General features: G+C 35.9%; 1 protein-coding gene across 7 annotated transcripts in view; it reads right to left on the bottom strand.

The window, feature by feature from the left end:
- Nucleotides 1-25065, bottom strand: part of TRPS1 (transcriptional repressor GATA binding 1) — a 258306-nt gene that overhangs the window by 154673 nt on the left and 78568 nt on the right. For all 7 annotated transcript variants that reach the window (XM_045896015.3, XM_064587988.1, XM_045896020.3 and 4 more), the window contains one exon: nucleotides 21841-22444. In XM_045896015.3, coding sequence (XP_045751971.1) covers nucleotides 21841-22444 — 604 coding nt within the window. The remainder of the gene's footprint in view (nucleotides 1-21840; nucleotides 22445-25065) is intronic.

The following is a 25065-nucleotide window of genomic DNA, read 5'->3' as shown; positions in this document are numbered from 1 at the left end:
AAACATTTACTTGAAACTTGAAGGGGTAGGGATTTCTAAGTTTACATATGAACACCACTTTCTATTTAATCTTGTAGTGCTACTTTCAGATACGTTATACCTATAGTATGAAACAAAAGTTTGTTAGTGCACGGCCAAATGCTATTTTAAAGCAAACTATATATACTGAATTATAGGCATACGTACCTAGCCATACCATGGTTATACCATCATCAGCCCCAATGTGTGTGTGCATGAGTGTGGATGTGTGTGTGTGTGTGTGTGTGTCTTTCTGTCTAAATGCCATAATAGCCCCCCTTTGTTTAAGGTCTTGGCAGATGATCAGAAAAACTGCGTGGAACCAATCTATAGACAGGTTGTCTTTGTTAAATCAACAACATAAAGTCACCAACAAGACTGCCCCAAAGCAGGGTGGTCAGAATTATGGAAAGAAACTGCAGTCCAGCTCCTCTAAGCCTGGAGCACAGAGAAGAGTCGATCTGCTGCTCAAGGCCAGTTGGCAGAACAGAAAATGGCAGCGGTCCAGGTCTGCAGAGTATCAAAACAGCAGAAAGAACCTGGCCAATGAGCTCCCGGCTACATGGCACTAAGGGAGGGGCTGAGCTGAGGTTCCCTAAGCCATGATTTCTGTTTTTTTTGTTGTTGTTTTTGCATTTTCTTCTTTCTTCTTCTTTTAAATAGCCAGCTGGCATTCTTAAGGCCAAAGGAAATGTGGAGAATGGCAGTGCTCCAGAAATCAGAAAACAGTGAGAAGAAACAGAATGTCATCACTTTTGCCACTCATCTTTCAAAATATCGGATGATGACTCTTTACTAAGTAACGTTAATGTGATCCTCTGACTATCTGTAAAAATTTAAGACAACCCTGGAAGTTATAATAAAATCTGGGCTAATCATACGCTTCCAGTTTGCCCACACTTCGTTAGAAATAACATTTTTTTTCAATAGATAAGTACTGTATAATTAAAAGTGGATTAGTACCTCTAACTTCCTCAAATTGTTCTATGAAAGAAAAGAAATAAGATGGAAGCTGGAGGGAAAAACGGAGAACCTAAGACGATCCCATTACTTCACCATCGGACAAGGTAAATGTAATCATCATTCCAATACCATGTATACGGTGGCCAAGTTAGTGTCTCCACTTTTTGTCCTAAATCACCCTGCATTTCTTACTCCTTTGAGAAGATTTACATTTTTTCCCCCTGAATTTTCTTAACAACCGTAGCAATGCCTACCACTGAAAGGAAAGGGTGGTTGACATTGTCAAGTCAAATAGATCAGGCATATCCAAAATACACTTGCCCCAAAGACAGAGAGATAGCGGGGAAAAAAAACATTCACCAAGTGATGAAAATAAATGGCTTATAAATGCCATCAAGGGCATAACACCTCAACCCAACAGAAAGACTTGGTACAAGAATTTCTTGTACTGAGGAAAATATACACAGGAAAATGGACACATTTTTCCCACATGTTGATTCTTCATTTCTACCTTCCTCGTCATTCTGATCTAACAAAATTCTGAACACAGTTTAGTTTTCAAATAATTTGTTGATATTAGAAATAGGAGAGTGATCCAACGTCACGCATCCACCTTTTCACATGCATTTCCTTTGACACTTCTAGGAATCTAGCCTAGAAGGCTCCGGGAACAAGATTATCTTTGACAATACCACCTGTAACACTGGCAGAATAGAAACAAGTCACTCAGTTAAGAGTATTAAAAAAAATTTTTTTCTATACCTCTCAACACCAAGACCAAGTCTTCCTATATATTCATAAACATATTCAAGGCAAATATGAGAAATCAGATTTGGAAATAAACACTAGCATGCTGACTTAAAAAGTTTTATGTGGCTTGACAACATAAAGTCTTCCAAATACCTGAAGCAGGCAGCCTTGCTAAGAAAAGTACCACCCCACAGGTCACACCTGCATAAGCAAAAGAGGAGAAGCCACGCCAGGCACCTCTTACTACAGTGTGGATCTCTCATGTAACCCTTGGTTCCATTTCTGTCCTCACCACACAATCCACAATGTTGATATGATTCTCTGGGCTTCCTGCAGCTCCCCCAGGATGGCTGTGGAGTAGAGTCAAATAGCTCCCCTTTCAGTATTCAGGATGGGGCAGGGATTAGAGGACTGGGTACAATGACCTTCTGCTTCTAAGAGACTAATGGTTTAATTCCTCTCACAGGAAGAGTTTTAAACCATCCCCTTTGCAAAGGGGGCTTCCGAATCCTTACAGAAGAACTCAACATGATGGGTAAAGGAAATGGAAATGAAAGGAAGGATGTGAATGGAAAGAAAAAGAGGAAGAATGGGAAGGGCATTTTTTTCCCTCAGATGGTGCCGTATGCTGTCACTAGCATTCAGATAATTTACAGGGCAACCTGTTTTTTTCTCACTTAGGGAGACAGGAGAGTACTCTTCTCTGACATGCAGAAAGGACATGTATTCATTAGTAACTCTGCAGTGTTTGTACTATATCAATGAGAATAGCATGCCACTCTTCCTAACTGTGGTCCTTCAAAGAGTGAATGTTACCAAAATAAAACTAATACCTACTTTTGAGAAAGACGTTCTGTGTCTGAAAGGCACAGACCCAGTTGTAGACCCTGGCAAAACCAACTGAATGGGGTTCATCTGGTACCAAGGTGGGTCACCACATCTAAGAAAGGACAGCCCCTCAACAGGATCTGAAGTGCTGATGTGGGTTTTGCCAATCACCCGGTAAGACCCTGGGGTTCCAAGCTGTTCTAGATTTCTCAATTAGATCCTCATGAGTTCCTTTGTAGAGAAAACTGACACAGGACATTTCAATAATGATAGGGGGGATAAATTGGTATACCCAAGTTTAACAGAAATTTCTGAAGTTCCATATCTTAAAAAAAAATACTGTGCAGAAAAGAAGTTTAGAAAATATCTAAATTCAAATCAGCAATTATTTTAGACTAGAAAAAGAGTAGTCTTCAACATCTAAAAAACTGTAAACCTACCTGCAAGAAATTGAATGCAAAGTTTCCAAATTTTAAAAAAAAAATAGTTTTAAGAAATGAGGTACTATGTATATGATTTCAGGATCTGTCTCCTATTTTCCTGCGGAAATAAATAATGAGGTGCCTAACTATTCTTCAGTAAGACCAATGCACCCCAAATCTGTCATTTCAATAACTCAAATGCACCAATAAAACAATATGAGCATAAGCAACACTATGGAGAAATCCTAAAGTTTCCCAAACACCGAACCACCTCTAATTTGTTAAATCAGTGAGTTAAATTCAATGAATCTAAGTAAAATTGTTAAGTATATCTAATTTAACCCAATATATCCAACATATTGTCATTTCAAAATGTAATTGCTATAAAATTGTTAATGCGATAGCTTCATATTAATGTTTTCATACTGAGTCTTAGAAATCTGGTATGTATTTTATACATACAGCACATTTCATGTCAGTCTAGCAGCATTTCAAGTGCTCAACAGCCACATGTGACCAGTTACTACTGGACTGTGCAGTAAGTACTAGATTCACTGCTTGTATGCTGGCTCATGACTCTAGTACTTTACTAACGCTGTGAATACCTGGCCTGGACCTCCCATTCCATCTCTAGTCATCAAACCAAAATTCAGCTCAGGCATCATCTTCCCCCGTAAGTCCTTGAGGACCTCCCAGGCCAAGACAGCTGCCTGCTCTGAGTGCTCTTCTGCGCCTACCCTTTCTACTTTGCATTAAAACTCATCCCACTATGTTTCTGTCTCTTCATAGACTGTGTTCAGGGGCAAGGACTTTGTCTTACCCATCTTGTACTTCTTAGCACTCAGCACAGAGCCCAGTGTACAATGGGAAATTGCTATATAATCTTTAAACTTAATGAAACTAACTGTGTTATTTTGGGGCAACTTAGTCAACTTCGCTATACGTTAGTGTCTTCATTAAAATGGAGTTGCAAATGTTCAGCATCACAGTGTTGTACGGAGAATTAACTGAGATGATACCTGTGAAGGTGCTTGGCATAAAGGTGGACATACAGAAGTACTATCATTGACTGTCTTTCTTCCCAGAGGGCAGACACCACCTGTTACTGACCCTTGTATTACCCCAATCAAAAGTGAAATGCCAGACACGTGTTTTATGGAATGACCAATTAATTTGAAAAACAAAAATAAACCTGGTTTATCAAAATTATATACATATATAATATATATGCATTTATATTCATATGCATATATATTCATACGCACATACACATATATGATTGCTTGTATTATATTTCCTATCATTCTTAATGCCTGGATGATTCTACATTCTCAGAATTTTAACCTGAAACATAAATATGGCATAATTATGGACTTTTCAGCATTATATATCAGCCTTTTATCACCATAAAAAGAGATACCCTCTTTTTCTTCTTCCTAATCTTCCCAAGGTTAAATCAGATTTTCAAAATGTAGTTTACCATAAAAATATTCAACAAATGAGCACTCTATTAGAAGAATAAATTGTGGAGTTTTTTTTATTTCTAATGAATTTATCTGAAAGTTGATGTTTTGCATTCCAATTCCCAACCAGGAGATATTAAATACACCATTCTGCTAAAATAAATGCATCAGAAAGGTTTTCACATAAATGACTACTTTAGGAAAAAAAAATCTATAATTAATGGGATCAAAATTTCACATTGCTTCACATCTCTAAACTGATATATAAATTTAATGATTATATAAGTTGAACCATATCAGCAAATGTGCTCCTTTTACTAACACACATCAATATAATCCCAATTAAAATACTCTGTGAGATTGCCTACAGTATTTCAGATCGAAATAGCTTCTACTGAAATAGACTTTCCTGCCACTCTGATTTAACATCTCACTTTCCCTTATCAGCAGATGGTAAGCCAAGTACTATTTAAATCCATATGTCTTCCATAGGCATAGTTCAAATACTAAATAAAAAAGATGAACATGTTTTAGAGCTAATCAGATTAGCCTTTGAGGGAAAAAAAGAAACAAAGTGGAATTTCATTTCCTGCAAATGACTTACTACATCACCTTTAGACAACTGAAGCTCCAGAGATAAGTCTCCGTAAAGCATCCAAACCAAATAACTGTATAGGACAAGACTATAGTAAAAGACTTCCCTGACTTTGATGATGTCTTCAAGATTCCTTCCCTCTCTGCATGGATTCCAACCCTGAAAGTTCATGAATCTGGTCCAAGACAATTCAACATCCTCAACTCTAAGAACAGAGTCATTGACCAGCCTCCTTTGGCACACAGCTGGACCCTCTCTCTCTCTCTCTCTCCTCTCCCTCCACTCATTTCCTAAAGGGTCAAGAAAGCAAACAAGAACTCCAACAAAACTCCCTGCCTCTACAGATTTCAATTCCACAGATACAACGCAGTACTTCTACTCATCTCTTCAAGGCTGGGAGACTAGGCTGGTGAGGTTGGGTTTGTAATTCAAACAACACGTGCATTCCTGGGTCCACAGAAGCTTTCAAACTCCAGAAAGACAAATAGCTTTCTATTCTTCGTATCATGCTTTCTAGGTATAAACCTTTGATTCCCTGACTTGGTCATAAAATTATTGGGATAAACGATCCCATTGCACATTTCCTCTTATCTTGAGCCCAGAGCCCCATGTTCTAAAAGATTCCCTTCCTTAGAAGGGAGCAGTACAGAAGTATGGTAAAACTTTCTTCCCACATTTTAGACTGAACAATGTTGATCATCCTGCTCTATAAACTATTAGCTGTGCATAAGAATAACTACTTCAACCAAAATGGAATCTAGAATTAATTTTTTAAAAGAATTTACAGAAGAAAAATGAATATTGGATTTGTGATTTAAAAATATAAAGATAAACCTTTTAGGTTTTATTGGAACTCTTTTAAAGTCTAGAAACACATTGGCAGACTGCTTCTCTAGATTCCTGTATCAAAAAATTCTGTAAGCCCTGAGAAATTTCTGCTTTGCCCGGTAACTAAAAAATTCAAATTTAAAAATGGCCCAGTAAAGCTCAAATATTTTTAAATTTTTTTTTAAAGATTTTATTTATTTATTCATGAGAGACAGAGAGAGAGAGAGAGGCAGAGGGAGAAGCAGGCTCCCAAGGAGCAGAGAGCCCGATGCGGGACTCGATCCCAGGACCCTGGGGTCATAACCTGAGCCGAAGGCAGACGCTTAACCATCTGAGCCACCCAGGCGCCCTATTTTTAAAATTTTTACGTGAACCCAAAATTGCTGTAATTGATTTTGTCCAGAGTAAGCAACTCACTAAATAATATTAAACTTTAATGGTTATCGGAAAAAAAAAATTGCATGTAAGAAATAACTTACCTAATTCTTTGGTCCCAAAGAATATTCAAAGATTAATCAGTTTGTAATAAACTATGTAGTGTGTACAAATTATGGTAGAAAAATTATACAAGCAGCGTTGCAGTCTCATGCAGGAATTAAGATATGGTTTTCCAAAAATTTTTAAAAGCGCGTACGTCCTCACAGAATTCTAGTCAATTAAAAATATATCAATTCTAGTCCTCCTAAGAGATGAGGAGTATGGCAGGGCCAATGAGAAATAGAGATATAAAAATGGCACATTCCTTCTCTCTCAGGAGATTGCAATCTACAAAGAGAGAAAAATTCACATATGGCTAAATTATTAGACCTGGCATTTGCTGTTTCCCTCCTATCTTTATATTGTTGTGTCCCAAACTTATCCAAATGTCCCTTGCTTCAGAGGAAAAACCTCAAACACACACACACACTTCAGTGGATCTCACTTTCAGCCCCAGGGAATATCACAAAAATGCCATTCTTACCATCGCAGAGAAACTCATACACTAAAATCATAAGGATTAGAAACTACAGGGGTGCTAATTCAATCCCATGCAAACCTGCCATGTCTGAAGACTCATCCCATTTGTTAAAAATAGAACAACTAAGACTTTTGACCAATCCTGAACAGTGTGCAATCGTCCTGCCTTTCTAGGATGGGCTGGTAAAAAAAGATGGATAATTAATGACTCCAAGCTCATGAGTCCAAATGTAAATCTCAACTGTATTATAACTTCTACCGATCTCAGAGACTTCTATCCACCTATAGTTTGGTTAGCTGTTATGAAGCAAGTTAGGTTCATAAATTCATGATTAGAGTTCATGGTCCTCCAAGTTTGGAAAAAAACACTTAAAAAAAAGCAGTCTAGATATAAAAACTTGAAAGGCTTATTTTAAATAATGGAAAATTGGTATACTCAAGACAGCTCCTTTATTTTTAAATGATTATGCTGTGTCTTTGGAGAATTTTTTAACTTGATTGCCAAAAAAATCTGTGATCATCACACAATGGACTGTGGTTGATTTTTTAAAATACATTTTAACTTCTACTTATTACAATAAAAGGAAAGAAAAAAACTTAGGATTTTTCTTAATATTAAATCAGTAAATAGACTAGTAAAAAAAATATATAAACCTATCTTTCAGATCCAAATTGTTTACAGGAACTGAAAGCCTTGAAGCTTGGAAGATTTTAATCAAGACTTCCATTAACCCCCTACCAATATCTCAGAGACTGTAGGAATTTTAAACAAAAGGGAAAGCAATGCTTTTAAAATGACTTAATGTAATACAGTATTAAGATATGTAACAGTTTTAGTCATTAAACAACAGGTGACATATTGCAAGCAAGAATCTCTTTTTCTTCTCAATGACAAAGTAAGATTAAAAATAGGACATGAAAATGAGCCCAAGGATTAAATTCAGGAGAAATAATCAGTGAATAAATCAGAACAATACATAAAACTAAAATACAATAGTTCTTATACATAATGAATCATTCAAATTAGTATAGTATGTATGGCATATGTTTTTAAATGATATTCAAGAATATTTTTCACTTAAATTTGAAAGTAATGGCCCTGAGTAGAGTTATTTTAACTTATATTTGAATAAAAGATAATTTACATATACATATCATATGCATATTTATATAAACCATATGTATATATTTTTTAAAACTTTCTGAAGCTTATTTACATTAATTAATTAAATTATTAAATTCTTACTTCAGACTTTGATTAAAATACCCAACTCTGCTCTCAAACTTACTCTTTCCTTTTGGTTTAGCATGTAAATAATAAGACCCTTGAGGCATGCGTGTTTCTGTGAATTTCTAAAGCCTATCAATTAAAAAAGATTTTGCCATACACAGAGGATCTTAAAATTTGATCTCATAAATATCAAAATAGTAATTTTCACTCTAGAGGGGGGTTCAGCCACTATACTTTTTTTTTTTTTTTTTGCTGGAGTAACAAAGCCACCTTCTACTTATATTCTCTTTAGACTTTAGGACTTTGATTCTTCAAGTTTTCCAAACACCAAAGTTCTTTTTTATTTGTTTGTTTGTTGCTTGCACCCCAGTAGTCCCCTGCTCCATCCATCCCCATCTATTCAGATTCCAACCCTTTTCAAGAACCAACTGATAAGTAACCTATTCCAGGAAGCCTTCCTTGATGGCTGAATTAAGCAGAGGTCACATCTTCTTCTAAAAAATTTTAAATAAATAAAATACCACATTTTGTTTGTTTCACTCTATAGCACTTGATACTCCTTTTCTTATACTACAGTCATTTTTTCTGAACACTATCTCCCCTACTTGTTTGCAAATGACTTGAAGAATCAGTGTCTACAGCATGTCCATATTGATACTACTCCTGGAATATTTTGTACAAACTAGCTTTCAATATAAATGCTATTAAATGAATGTCAATTAATTGATAAGTCATTCCAACTCCTGTATTTCCTATAATTGATGTCATTTCCCGCTATCCATTAGATATTTTCATCTGAATGTTCTGCAAACTTGGTATATTTAAGACTAGCTTCATTATTTTGCACTTGCAAAACAGTTCACTCTAGAGTTTTGCTAATGACACCACCATTCATCCAAAAGCAATATAGTAAGAAATATGGACTTTAAAGCCAGACTACATGGGCATGATCTAGCTTGACCCAGTCACTAACTAGCCCGTGACTTTGGGCAAGTGACTTTAACATCTTTGAGACTCTACTTCTTCTATAAAATGAAATTAAAGGTAGCATCCATGTCATGGGGTTATTGTGAAGATTCAGTGAGTTACTACAGATAAAGAGCAGGGCCTGGCCCACAGTGATTACTGATTGTTAGCTATTATTAGACCCCTCTTCCAAACTCAAAGCTTCATTCATCATAACCTCCCTCCTCTTGGTCACCAACACATGTAAACTCTTGGAGATTCTACATCTAGCGTATCTACGGAAATTATTTCTCATTTTCACTATCCTAGTGCGAACTCTTGGTGACTCATAGGGTAAAAGATTATCCTACTAATTAACCTCCCTCACTCGAATTCTGGACACCTACTCACACCCTTCCAAGTATCCTATGTAAAATGCCATATTAACCTTATTAAAGGTTTGATCAAATTATCCTTGGCTCCAAAACTCATGATGGTTCTCTATTTCCTTGTGAAATAAAGTTTTTTGAATAGCATTTAAGGAAAATTTCCTAACCTATATGCCAAGTCTTAGCTCCCCAAACTACACTGCACGTAACTTTTGGTCAAGCTTTTCTATTATCTACTTCCTGACAGTTCCCTAAGTTCCCTAAGCTAACCTCACATTGTTCTAACTTACATAGCTGTCATATTCGCCTGCTAAAAGCCCAGGCTTTTCTCAAAAACCAGCTCAGAAAACTCTTTAGGACACTATCTTTAGTCACTTAACTGAATGTGATCTGTTTCTCTTTAAACACCCAAAGATCTCTGCTCTTCGCTCTCCTGTTCATACTATAGTTGTCCATATACCTATCTTATTACTTACAATGACTGTATATTATGTGAGGGCAGGAATACTGATTTATTCATAGTCATACCCTTTATAGCATCTTTCATGGTTTCTGAAATCTAGTAGGTGCTAAATTATCATTTATTGGATGACAAGAAAAGTTAGAGACCAATATGTCAAGGAATGATTCTACAAAGTTGCCTTTTATTTTAGATTCCTGTTTCTTTCAAGTCTTTTGGAGTCTAGGTTAGTTTGGTCTAGTGCATGTTGGTTCTTGGAAAATAAATCTTGAACCCAGATGAATATTAGCACCGTTAAATATAGGCACAACCAAATATGCACTTGAGTCACCCAAACAAAACAAACAAAAGGGTATTTTGTTGAAACTTCATGAACCAGAAATACAACCAGTCTCTAGTATTATGAAAAGACTTTGCATATAGCAGTAAGATGCTTGGAAAAGCAAATGGAAAGAGATGGAGGTTAGAATGGTTTTCTACACTTCCCTTTAACACCTGATTTTTATTCTTACTTTACAATAAACCATGTAAATGACCTTGAGCAAATTAAAATAAATTCAAATATTTCAAAATAGAGTTTGTATACCAAACTCTTCATTGAGTACCTATTAGCATCAATTTTACATGATCACCAAAACATATTAACTTTAAGAAGGTTTGGAGAGAGCTAAACCCTTTGAAATAGTATATCCATATCTATCTATCTACATATATTTACCTTGTAAGACTCACGTCAGTATATTATACTATTTAAATAATCTTTGAATACCAAGGTAACTAAGGAATCTATCTCTCAACTTATAAATGTGAAACAGATTGCCTGATTAGTTATTTGTTGGTGTTTCAGAAATGCACTTTATTCAAACCATCATATTAACTTTTCCCCCTACAATAATCTTTAAAGAAAACATTACGGTTTCTATTTCTTAGCTACCACTGTGATATAATTCTAATTACTTAAAGTCAAGAAATGATACTATTTTTCTGTTTCCCAAGAGTATATATACACAGCCTGGTAAAGTAACTTATACTTGTCAATAAACTCTGCTATTGTGTCATCCCGTAAGGCACCTGATTATAGGGAAATCAATTCTAACAATTTAAAGTTGCAAGCAAGATACAATTATTTAGCTACATGGATATTCAATACAACATTATTTATAATAGCAAAAACTGAAAATAACTTAAATGTCCAACCACAAGAAATCAATAATCATCTTTTCTAGTACAACTAGTACAACATATAATGAAAAACTATGAAGTCAATAAATTGGATGTAGCAGAATATATACTAATATGGAGAAATGTTTGTAGCTTATTAAAAAGTAAAACTGAAGGTTATTTAACAATAAGCCTATAAACCTATGTTTGTATGTATATGTCTATGTGTGTAGGTGTGTGTGTGTCTCCAGAAAAGGATTCACTGAAGTGCTGAGCAGCCATTTTCTTATTTTTTCTTATTTATATTTTCTAAAATGTCTATAATGAACATATATATTTTAATGGAAAAGAAAAAGTCCAAAAATACTAATTTAACATCCTTCTCTCTTTTTGTGGACTCTTCCCAATTTCTTTCTCCATTTCATCCCTCGCCTCACCCTAGGGGCCACCTCCTCTCCTAAAACTCACAGGAACTGAGTGGAAATATGGTCATTTTCATCATGACCACCAATATTTCAAGTAAGTCATACATGAATAATGGGATACTAACTGGGAAGGAGCATAAAAAATCTAAGATAGGTTTATAGTTTTAAGATTTCAGTGGGACAAAACTGAATTATTCACATCCATTAAATAGAGTTTGAATGATTCACAGCCAATTTTATTTTTATAATTGTAATGAAACAGCTGGGATTAGAGTCTATTCATGGACTCATAAGAAATTTGCACCCCACCTACTAAAATTAGTTTCTGCATCCAAAACTCTGATTTGAACATCTGACTGAACAAAACAGGCATCACCACTCAATGCCAAGAAACTGAGGAAATAGACTTTAAGCCTGTCATATTCTCCCCAGAATTATTCTATTTCTCATTGCATATACTTCCCTTTATCATCATACACAAGCAGCCCCTTAATAACATGATTTTTGAAACAATTTATTTTGAAAAACTGAGCTTTCTTATATGAGATAAAACTCAATATAATTGTTGAAGATTTCAGACTGCACTGTGACAGTGCCTTTTTTTTTTTTTAATAACTTATGGATTCCTAGCCATGAGAGGGAAATCTGATTTAAGAATGCACATATCAAATATGTGATATCTCTTTGGACACCATCAGTACTAAGTCTAAATATAAGATTTCTGTCTTAAAGTTGCCTCAGGTATCAATTCACAGACCTGAAAGTTTAAGGTTTTATAGAAAATTGACTTGGCCCTAGAATTTGTAATTTTAAAGAGATGAGTAATTGTATATTTCAATCTCTATAATTTTCCAAAGGAAACAGTGCACAAGGATTGAATGACTCAGTCAGGGTCACACAGCTGGTTAGTCACAAAGTGAGTCTAGAACACAAAACCTCCTTGCCTCCAAAATCCAGTCCTCTTTCCACTACATCACAAGGGAAGAGTAAAAAGAAAACATGAAATCTAATTTTACCAGAAAATAAAATCCGGTCAAGCCTAAATCACAGCTAGAAACTGCCTATGAAAGGTGGGGACACACCAGCCTCCAAACCCAGCTATAACCTCAGCAGCCTGGACATCCTACTCAAAGAATAATTAGGATCTATTTTGGAGTCTTCAGAAATATTTACATCACATAGTGAACTTGAGGCAAGCTCTAAATTTCAATTTGATTTTAAAAACCATCCTGCATTTTATATACATATTATATAAAATATAAGATATATACATATATATATATCTCCTAAAATTTTGACAGTCATATGAACTGGATAATTAATCTGTAGACTACAGATTACCTATCTAGACAGCCCACATTTTAGAAAGCTCTTTTCTTTGAGTAAGTTATATAATTCAGCTAAAATAGATAGATTTTCTTGAATGATCAAGGAAGTTTCAGGGGGTAAAGAATGAGGAAAAACAAACAAGTGTATCTCCTAAAATATGGCCAGCCTTGCTTCCATTGTATCATACTTTGCAAAACAGATATGCTTCTGAAAAGTTATAAGCAAATGAAGGTATTTTCATTTTTTAACATACCAGGAAAGAAATTTTAAAGTTCTATACTCTTTAAAATAAAAGCCAAATAATTATTTTTAAGAGAATAGCTCTCTCAAATGTAATATTTGTACATTTTCAAATTCCCATACATGAGTCTAACTTAAGTTATATATATAAATGCCATCATGCATGTTTTTCTAAGTGTTATTAATTGGTTAGAATAGCCTGAAACTCTCTATTTGTGGCATATAACAAGCACAACCTCAATGCTAGTTGAGAAAGTATTCTCGTGCTCCTGTCCTTTTAATACTTTATTAATAAATAATAAAGAAAGAATGTTCTAGCTGACATTCTGAAAATCCTATAAAAGAAAAGTACTTTCTAACAAATCAATATAAATATTTCAGCAAAACACAGCAATGAAGATCATTAAATTCCGTATTTTAAAGAAAAAAACCAACTTCTTCTCTGTTATATTCCCTTGAAGCTCACACCATTACCACTAAATCTATTACACACACAAGGAAAATAAAAACTTTAAAACTGAGTTGAGAAATTGTGAAGCACAGAACACTGTCCATGGGACAAAATGAAAGCAAGAAAAAAGAAAGCAATTTCTTCCCTGAAAAGGGCAAGCCTATTTGAGTTGACTGCCCATGACTCAATTCTGCTTAAGAAAATGGGTCCTGCTTGAAAATAAATTTCTCTACAAAATAAACTTTGCTTCATAGGTAATATGTAAGCATATCCCATCACAGCCCTGGCTATTGGTCATTTGTTATCTACCATAAACATGGTAAGAAACAGCTCTTAAAGATTATTTGCCTTTTCCTTAATTATCTGCATTCATCATTAAATATGTTAATTTGCAGCTTAACAGTTAAACCTTAATTAAATATTTCTAGGATGTTATTCATGAATGAATTTATTCTGTATTTTTAAAAATGAACGATTTAGAGGATGGGTCAAAATCCAGTCCTCTGAACATTATCTGTTATCAGTCATGTATTTTCTCATTTAAGTAACTGTAATTACAAGAAACTGTCCTAAGGAAATGATAAAACAATAAAATAACATATACCAGGAGGTTCATCAAAGTTTCTTTATAGCTAAACATTGGAAGTTACTTGAATGTTTATCAGGAGGCGATCTACTGAGCACATTATGATGTAACTATTTCATGGCACAACATGGAGGCAGTAAACCAAATATTGTAAGTTATATTTGTTGATGGGAAAAGATGTCCACAATATATTGCTTAAAGGAAAAAAGAAGATTACAAAAGAGTGAGGCAATGATCCTATACTTGAATACAATATATATTTGCATGCATATAAAAAATAAATTAGAAACCTATATAGGAATAGAAAAGTATTTGTGGGTTGGAACTTAGGACTGGTTTTCATTTTCTTCAGTGTTCTGTATGGTCATACAGACACTTCTTTTTTGAAAAGCATCTATCATTTGCATCGCGTTCAAAGAGTGATTTTTCCGTTTTGACAAAGAGTGTAGGTTTAGATGGAACAAATTACTCTGAAATTGCAGAGTCCCCCAGGAATTTGTGAACAGATCATGGAGAGTCAAAGGCAGCTGTGCAATGGTTAAGAGCATGGACCACACTCAAAGCGTCCTCATCAAAACTGCACCTCTGCCATTAAAAGCCATGTGACCTCGGGCAAATTAACCTCTCTGCCTCAGTTTCCTCACCTAAATAAAAAGTATAATAACAGCTTCAACCTCAAAGGGTTTGGTGAGGATGAAAGTTGTTAATTCAATAATAAACTAATGGAAAGGCCGTAAACTTTTAATCCTGTAAAATAAAATACTAAATTATGTGGCAATCAATTAGAAGTATCCATTTACACTAACCAAATTCTCTGTTTTTCAATGCTTTCATGTACAATTGTTCTAACGTAGTTTCCCCAAGTTTTGTCTTCCGCATCAAGAATTCAAATTGGGCAGCTAGGAGGTACTCTCATGCTGTCCTACTGCATTACTGACTAAACACCTGAAGTTGATTCCCTGAGAACAGATTATTTTATGGGACATTTCTCTACCAAGACTTTTTTTTTCATGACTTAGTATAAGTCTCGAATACCAAAATGTAAACAAAATATAACAAATATAACACTACAGGCAAATGGAATTCAATAAACCACAGTCATGGATCTCATCACTTTTCTCAAACAAAATATTGTGCTTATTAGAAATCTATTTTAAAAATCTTTCCATGTATCCAAATTCTCATAAAAGTTTGACTTATAATCACAACTCATCTTAAGTGTTAGTAAAACTATAAAGTCTATTTTGCCTTTTAAACATATATCCATATATTCTTTGCTTTTCCTGGTTAGTCATGATGTTACAAATAAATCTCCAGGGTATAAAATGGTTCATCGCTTTCATAATTAATATGCCAAAAGTAAATCTTCTCAATTGAGAAACTATCTTTTTAAAGAGGAATGTTAACATGTGAAATTATGTGTGGGAGCTATTTGATCATTCTGACGTAAATAATGATACCAACCACTCAATTTATCACTCACAAACGTCCTGTACTTACAAAAACAAAAGAAAAGATTCCTTTGCCTTACTCCTAATCACTAATAACATAAAAAAATATATATATGCCTTAAGATAAAGTATTATGGATTTTTTCCAAAATAAAGTCATATCCCTGGTTCTATTCTATTTATAAATTATGCTTAATTACAAACATCTATAAATGAGAATGTTGCTTCACCAAAAGGAAAGAAACAGATTCTTCAAACTTCCCAGGTATTATTTGCATCTCCTTGAACTCATAACACAACTAGATGCAGCAGTATCCTGCTTGGCAAGCTTCCTTGAGCTAACCAGTAGACCATTCTAGTAACCAGTGTCTTCGTGTGTAAATACTTAATGAAAGTTCCCTAAGACAATCAAAGGCAAAAGAGGGTAAAGAATATGACAATGGAAGTAGTATTTACTTTTTTTGTTGGCATCAAATAACAAAATATACAAAAATCCAAAATAAAAAAATTTCCTGGCATTTTAGGTAATCAACAGTTCTGTTAAATCTGTCCATCAGATCGGACTTCGCCAGAAAAATACTACATTCACATCAAGGCTGTGTAGCTCACGGCCGCCACACTTTTGAATCATTCTCCATCTGTTGCTCCTGAAACTTGGGCCACCTTCTATATACTCTTCATTTCCAACATCTAAGAAAGAACATTCAACAATGGGTTCCTTTTGGGGCCCTGTTATCTCCTGACTCATGCAGTCTGTGAGAAAAGGAAGCCAAGCAAAAGATAGTTATACAGGAAATAATTAACAGATACTGTGCTGAAGGATACCATTTCACAGCAACTACAAACTTACAGCCCAATTCACTAAAAGATACATCTGCTTCCCCTACTTTACAAGCCTGGGCCAGCAGAACTATGCCAGACTTCACAAAAAGTCTAGGTTACAAAAAAGGAAAAAAAAAAAAAAATGCTTCCAAAAATACTTGAGTCAATGGAGCTGACTTATGAAAAAGAAATTGGAATAGAAGAAAATCCCATTGGTCAAGCCAATAAAACCAAACATACATGTATCAAATTGGCTTTAGTTGTGATCTCCTGTCAAAAATGGTATACCTATATAAAAGATGAATAACCAATAAAGGAAATAAAATCAAGCTACCTAGATTTTATTTAATAAAAACAAAACGGTCATGTTCACTGCTACACTTAACTAAGTCAATGAATGGATTGTATTTTTTAAATAAATCTATATTACATTTGAATTTAAATCATATCCTTTTCTAACAGGTGGAAACAGAAATTCATCTATGCAAGGCAGAAGCACAGAGATATACAAGGATTGTTAATTCTGGATATAGTAAATGGTTTTTAATACTTTATTCAAATACCAACAAATCAAATATCAACAATTACCTGAAGAAAGAATTTATCAATGTGCCCTAAAAACTACAAGTTTCATGACCAGTGATTACGGTGGTGTATCCTCCCCATTTTTCTAGGTATAGTCTGTTCTCTTTGGGATTAAGTATACCTATATGTAAATATTCAAATGGAACTAGAAAAAGTTATATACATAAACATTCTATTACATCACTATTACCCGCAGATCATTGAAAAACTGATTTTATTCTCATTAAAGGTGAAGGAAAAAAACCAGTATCAGACTTTTCCCTTGAAATCATCTTTAGTTTAAAAAAGTTCCTGCGATCTTCTGTCACTGGTTGTAAAGGCATTCAACACTGTCGCTTGTTTGAACGTCTGTTTGGCTGCCAATGGACTGTCCCCAAAAGAACATTTTTGCATCTCAATAGACTGTCCGGTATCAACAATCTTTAAACTATAAATTTAACACCACTGAAGCAAGGGGGAAATAACATCTACTTTGTGCTGTCTTGGTATCACATTTACAAAACGAACAAATAATCATACTACTTTGCACTTATCTAGAACCCTGCATCTGACGATCTCAAATGGCCTGACAAACATTAATTAACTAAGCTGCACAGAACTTCTGTGAGGACGGCAGGCATTTTAATCCCAAGAGTGGGATGAACGGAGATCCTGGGAGGCCCTGCCTTTGACAGTCAGTGGCTCAGCTTGGAACTCAACCCCCAGAACTTGGAACCCATCTCCCATGGCCCATGGCTGAAGGTCTCTGCCAAAACCAACTGGTGCAAAATGTACATGTTGAAATAGACAGACTTCCCTAAATAAATTTACAGTGGAATCTAAAATCATTTTTCCCCTAGATGCATGAAGAAAGTGGACTGATAACTAGGGTGTCTGAACCTATGGGAGAATTCGAGTTATCATAGCTGATGAGTTTATCTATGACACGCAGATGTTTACCTGGATGTGGATTTGCCATAAACTCCCCCTACACAGTTACCGTCTAAACCCAATTATACTTCTGCATTTCATTAAATGAAAAACTGCATTTGATATTGGCAAAATCTTTGTGAAATTTAATGACAGATGCTTTGTTCCTATTAATGTGGTTATCAGTTAAAAGACATAGCTTTCTATGTCATAAAACCCAATCAAAACGTCAATTATAAGAATGAGATCTGGAATTTCTTATGCAGGAAATCATAAGACTACTATAGTTGCATTTGTATGAGTCTGTCTACAAAATGAATAAATAAATACCTTTGTGTAAATATACAACATAGAAGGAACTGGCCAGAAAAAGGCACACGATTATACTGCGTTCTGACTACCCTACACACTGTTCAGTTTAACATGAGAAAGGAACATCAAGTTGAATATTTAAAACCAATTAACTTTTGCTTTTAGCACAGAAAATGTTAAATATGTTAACCTCTTCACAGAGCCAAATCTTAAGTTTAAATGAAAACACTGTATTTTCAAAACAGTTTCAGGAACTTACTCATGTTTATAAAATCCTTCTAGAAGTTTTAGAAGAGTAACAAAGTTTTCATATAAACTTAGGACTATCTCTAGCAGAGTCTAAAGTCTTTAATGTTTCTTTCTACTCATAAAAGAAAACAAAACCCAATGAGTTTACAGAAATATTAGGTAGTTAATACACAACAAAAAACTAATTTTCATAAAGCAATTTACAAGATAAAGCTTATGTTAATGTGCCCCCTGCTATCCTCAAAGCACAGTGGTCCACACAGATCACATACACAATTTAAAATGTTTTGTAACCTATCAATTTCATACTGGTAACAAAGGAAAAATACAAAACATTTGCTATGTGAAAATATATATAAACGATCTGCTATTGAACGCAAAACTAAAAGCCAAACACCTATGTAAAACAAAAAAAGAAAAGAAAAAAACTAATGAGAAAATATTTTGAAATTTTAGTTCTTCTCTATGATTCTTATATTTCTTTCCTCACTTTGAGTGAAGCAAAATTTCATAACTGAAACCAGTTAAAAACATGTATCAGAAAGACCAATATCCTGAAAGCAACTATAATTGTGTGCCTTGTGAATGGCCCTAAATACTTTCATCCTGCTCTTTAAAAATGTTTCCACTATTAACCAGCATAGGGTTGAACTATTTCAAATTAACATTTTCTGCTGCACAAATTTCTCATAATTCTCATTATCAATTTGTATAGTCAGTTGATAGTCAAGTTTTTACTTTTAATATTAGAAACTACATGTATAAATGTATTTATAAGCACACTTTATTAAGACTACACTGTATGCACTATTTAATAAAATGACTTTTAAAACCAATTTTCCTTTTTTCAAAGTGCTTACTATTTCTAAATAAACAGGCCAAATAGCAAGATAATCTCAAGTTCCATTCTATTTATACTCAAATATGAATATTATATTCTGTAGATACACATTTACAGACACCTATATTTCCATTCACTACATGTAAATTGTGTTTGCGTATTTTTATGGTGTATTTATAAACTTTTATAGGACACCTTCACTAACAACTAGACCCCTACAACTATAAAATTAAAGCAGTGTTTTTACCTTCAATAAATATGATAGTGATACTTTGATGGGTCTTTCCTTATTGATGGCAGAGGAATGAACTGAGAATTTGGTATGATAATTCAGCAACGCCAATTTCTACCGCCAAAGTAGAATTCTTGTCGAATTCACATTCAGAATGGGCTCTGCTGTTTCTCTTATATGCCTTAAAAAGCTGATCAGCTAAGATATGTGTACGTTAAAAAGTTTTAATTCATTAAATACTGCACAAATTAAATCAGTTACACTTCCTCTTCCAAATAAAGCGGTGATTCCCAAAAGCAATATTAAAATAAAATGAAAATATGAATTTTAAAGAGTCACATTTTACAAAAGTCAAGGAAGAATGATCCACGGCTTATATATATAAATTTTGTCATCTCTCGAAATTTAGATGACCGCCTTTAAAAGATGACAAATCCCATGGTTAGGAATTTGATTATTTGTAGAACATGGTGAAGCGGTCTCTCGTTGGAAGATTTCGTACTTCAGCAGCTAATGTGGAGGAACTAAAGAAACAGTTGCAATGATGCAACAAATACTCTGAAGTCAGGGAATTAAGGAAGTGATAGAATTGAGAAAAAGAACTTTTTAGAAAAGAATCATTATCCCCAGTCTGCTCAAAAAACGTAACACTCTCAGGCTCAGGTTTTAGATTTAACCATATAAAAAATGATTGATCGTTCCAAATTCTTAGTGTATGTGCATGGTGGCAGAAAAGGTAATATTCCAGAAACAGTCTAAAAGAGGCTGGCATCAATCTGGTACCAAACAACTGGTATCAAATGAAGATGTCACGGGTGAAAACTATTTTAAAATGGGGGAAAAAAATGGGTGGGGAGCTCTAGTGATAACGGATGTAAAGCACCCAATTACAACACACTCTCAAGATGTGATATGAAATTTAAAAACCTAAGACACAGCATCCCTGCCTTATAACCAAAAACCAAAGAGCCACTTGAGACCAGAGGAGTCCTGACATGCTAAGAAAATAATGAACATTTACAATTGCAGCTCCATATATATGTATTGGAAAGAAGCTCCCTGAATTGAACACCCTTCTTGAAGGGTACAAGAACTCTTTCTCTTCTTTTTAAAGTTACTTATAATCAACTTGCGCCTTCCCTGCAGGAAGGATTCTTTGTTTCTTGGAGTATGAGGGGCACAGCCTCTTCTGTATTCAAGCCCTTCTCTTAGCTCCAGGGCATGACTGCAGCCAGGAAAGGGAACAGCTTTTCTAATTAACTGTGCATCTCTAAGAGGCACTGCTCAACTCCAATAGAGAAACCTGAGAAGCACAGATAGGCTTCAGAGGATCTGCAGGAAATGGGAGTAGAGAAGCCACGCAGACACTGGAAAGAGAAATTTTTCTCTCCAGAATCCATCCAGAGAGACCTCAGTGGTCTCTGACCCACAGGTCAAAGCATTGGGCTGGCTGTGCTCGCTTTCCTAATTGGCCCTTTTGTGAAGGTTAGCTGCTTTCTGATCCTACCTTCTAGGCACCAACAAAGCATCGAAATCAAGCAGAAAGCTCAACACTTTGTCAGAGTCAAGGTGAAATGTCGAAGTGGGGGTGCCTTAGGCAAAAAGCAAGCATCGCGTATGGAGAGTTCGTGAATTTTCAAAATCTAAACTATTTCTTGACACAGTTACGGAGCATGAAGAGAGAGAGCAAGGATCTCATCGTTCTCAGAGGTTCTGTTTTTCCACACGGGACTATGTCTTTCTCCCTACAAAAGCCGGATCATATAAAACACACCGGTCTTTCTCTTCTTTGGATGCTCTTCACACCACTCACACGTGGGTCTATCTCATTTTTTCCCTTCTTTTTGGTAACTAAACAACAACAAGCATTGTCATTTGTACATAATTATACCAACAGTTTTAAAAAAAACCTACATTTCCGTATTAACCTCTCACCATGGGCTCTGCATCCCTAGTGATTTAAATCTCTGCTAATTTCCTTGTTAACCAGATACAGTGTCACACCACCTTAGAATTTAAAAGCCATTTACCTATTTTAATGTAACAGATGTCCAATCTTCTGGGATTCTGAACCCCCCTTCTCCAAATGTGGCCTTGCTGTTTTGCATAATCACCAGGAATGATTAACCGACATTCAATCTGAGCTAAGAGCAGTGACAAACAAGTGATTGCCTACCACTGTATCAAGGATGTGTAGAGTTCACACACACACACACACACACACACACACACACACGAGCTACTTTCTGCCACTCCGGCCTTATGAGTATAAATTCCCAGACTGAGACAGATCATTTAGTTTCAGTTGGTAAGACTAAATGATATGAAATCTAGAGAATATGTGTCCTCCCATTTTCCCTTCAAGATAGGTGAATTATTTAAAAATGAAACCTTCCTACCCGTAACAGGGACTGGGATTCATCCTTGGACTTGTTTTCTCCCGACGCAGGATACTGCTGGGTGAGGGTCCCCGACTTCTCTCCGCCAGCTGGCACCCCCTGCAGGAATCCCTTGGTCTCCACAGCCAAGCCATAAATACGTCGCGCCAGATGGGCAGCTTCGACATTGGGGCTATCCCTTAGAGTCTTGGTCTGCTCTTGGGTGCCGGACACGGGCGTCAGAAGCCCCAGGCTCGCCTGAGTATAGGATGGGCTGCCTCGCAGGATGTCTGCCCCTCTCCAAGTCATGTTTCGAAGGTCATCACTTGAACTCTCGGTCCAAACTTTCTCCTTTAGCCCATCCTTATCTTCTACCTTCTCCCTCTTCACCACACTCTCAGAAACTGGCTCTCCCATTTTAGAGTCTGGATTGAGCAGACTGTAGACCTTGAGGTCAATTTTGGGCTCCTCCTTGATGGTGGACACAGCATGGCCGTCCTCCTCACCGTTGGCTGTAGTGACGTCCTGTTCCTGGCAGTGGACAGTGTTGAAGTGCTCCAGTAGTGACTGAGTATCAGCAGCTGTGAAACTGCACTGACGGCATTTGTAGCAGCTGTGTGCTCTCCTGCAGAAGAAAACACTCATTAGAAACCTAGCATTCGGAAGGGCTTGAAAACAACCAGCCCTGTTGAAGAGACTATCTTGTTTCCACTGGACATTCTTTCCCGCTTTGTCGAAGGTGAGTTGACCACAGAGCTGAGGGTTCATTTCTGGGTTCTCTATTCTGTTCCATTGATCTGTGTGTCTGTTTTTGTGTGTTCCTCAAAAAGTTGAAAATAGAGCTGCCCTACAACCCAGCAATTGCGCTACTGGGTGTTTACCCCAAAGATACAAACGTAGGGATCCGAAGGGGTACGTGCACCCCGATGTTTATAGCAGCAATGTCCACAATAGCCAAACTGTGGAAAGAGCCAAGATGTCCATCGACAGATGAATGGATAAAGAAGATGGGGTATATATATACAATGGAATATTATGCAGCCATCAAAAGGAATGAAATCTTGCCATTTGCAACGACATGGATGCAACTAGAGGGTATTATGCTGAGCGAAATAAGTCAATCAGAGAAAGACAAGTAACATATGATCTCACTGATATGAGGAATTTGAGACACAAGACAGAGGATCATAGGGGAAGGGAGGGAAAAATGAAACAAGATGAAACTAGAGAGGGAGACAAACCGTAAGAGACTCTTAATCTCAGGAAACAAGCTGAGGGTTGCTGGAGTGGTGGGGGTTGGGAGGGATGGGGTGGCTGGGTGATGGTCACTGGAGAGGGTACGTGCTATGGTGAGTGCTGTGAATTATGTAAGACTGATGAATCACAGACCTGTACCCCTGAAACAAATAATACATTATATGTTAATTAAAAAGAAAAAGAAGAAGATAGCAGGAAGGGAAAAATGAAGGGGGGAAATCGGAGGGAGAGAGAACCATGAAAGACTATGGACTCTGAGAAACAAACTGAGGGTTCTAGAGGGGAGGGGGTGGAGGGATGGGTTAGCCTGATGGGTATTAAGGAGGGCGCGTTCTGCATGGATCACTGGGTGTTATACGCAAACAATGAATCATGGAACACTACATCAAAAACTAATGATGTAATATATGGTGATTAACATAACTTAAAAAAAAAAAAAAAACCCAGTCTTTAAGGACCTGAATTTTATCTCCTGCAATGTAACAGGTAGGACAAAATACACCATTTGCAACACCCAGAAGTTGGAATGTAATTAACTGGCATTTCTGGTTCCATATAAAGAATGTGACATTCCCTTTTGTTAGATCAACCATAACGGGTAGACACACACATATAAACTAATGTGTCCACACTCCAGCCAGTTCACAGTGAAACTCGGTTGGTGTGTTTTATTATTGAAAGACTTGCTCTGTTCACCAATTCTATATTATTTAACAGACACATATATTCGTACACTGATTTCATCAGTGGACTTTTCACTTTGTTTATTTCAACTAAATCGACATTTTTTTCATTATAAATATACATACATCTCTAGTGCTAGTTTATATAGCATTTACATGTATTAAATTCTGCTTGATTACAGTGTTCTTTTCTATCACACAATTTAAATCAATTTAGTCAATGAAATATGGTTGACTGATCTAATCTAGTAAATAAGATGTATCAGAAGCTCGAGATTTTTTAAGACAAATTCTATCTATCCATAAGGCTTTAGGAACATTCAACAATTGAGCATCTGCTGGGTGTGCAGCATGACAGGGGCTGACTGGATATATTCATTCATAAAGAACGTGTGAATGCAGGTGTTTTCTTTTTTAAAAGGCATAAAACAAAAAGAACGTATTGTTGAATTTCATAGCATCCTCTGCTATTAAAGATGGAACACTGTCAAATTAAGACAAATATTTGATTAACAAAGAAGAACAGAGGCACTATATCCTAAAAGACATACTGGGAAGGTACACAAGTGACTTGGAATAAGGCATACTTATAAAAACTTTGTATGACTCTCTAAATAAACTCCATGTGGAAACACGTGCTACTTCACTAATGCAATCAGTTGCCAACTTAAAGTAACAAAATAAGTCTGGAGAGCTATTACTTAAAGCTACCACCACGTATCTGCGCATATATATAACTGTAGATGATCATCACAGATTACTTTGCCAGGCCCTGGGGTCACACTGGTGTATGTAGAAGAAACCCAGTCTTTGTCCACCTGGTGTTTAGAGTCTAGTCAGGAAGGACGATCCTCACATTAGACTATAAATAAATATAAAGAGTGGTATGTGCCAAGAACTTTTATGGATGGGATGGTAATGGGGGTTGATGGGCTGCATAAGGCAGTCAGGAAGGCCTTTCTGAGAGAGAGAAAACCAACGGATGAAAAGGAGCTATTCTTGTTGGAGGAGGGGGAAGGGGAAGAAGGCACATTCTAGCCAGTCTGAAATACTGAACAGAGGCCATCGTTGCTTTAGAGGAATAAATAAGAGGAAGCATGTCAATCAACAAGCTGGAGGGGTCATCTAGAGCTTTGTAGACCATGATAAGCAGGCAGAGAGATACCTTCAGAGGTTAAAGGAAGCAACTGCAAGGTTATAGGCACAGCAGTAGCATCGTTAAATGTATGTTTTAGTCACTTGGGACCTTAACGGTTTCTGTCCTGAATAACTTCATTCCCTTATGAGACCTGTCTGATGGTTGAAA

This window comes from Mirounga angustirostris, unplaced genomic scaffold, assembly GCF_029215605.1.
Source record: "Mirounga angustirostris isolate CCGP_5_RB_7025 unplaced genomic scaffold, mMirAng1.0.hap1 SCAF_4, whole genome shotgun sequence".
NCBI classification, from domain to species: Eukaryota; Metazoa; Chordata; class Mammalia; order Carnivora; family Phocidae; genus Mirounga; species Mirounga angustirostris.
The sequence above is the reverse complement of the archived record's forward strand: the minus strand, read 5'-3'. Positions and strand labels throughout refer to the sequence as shown.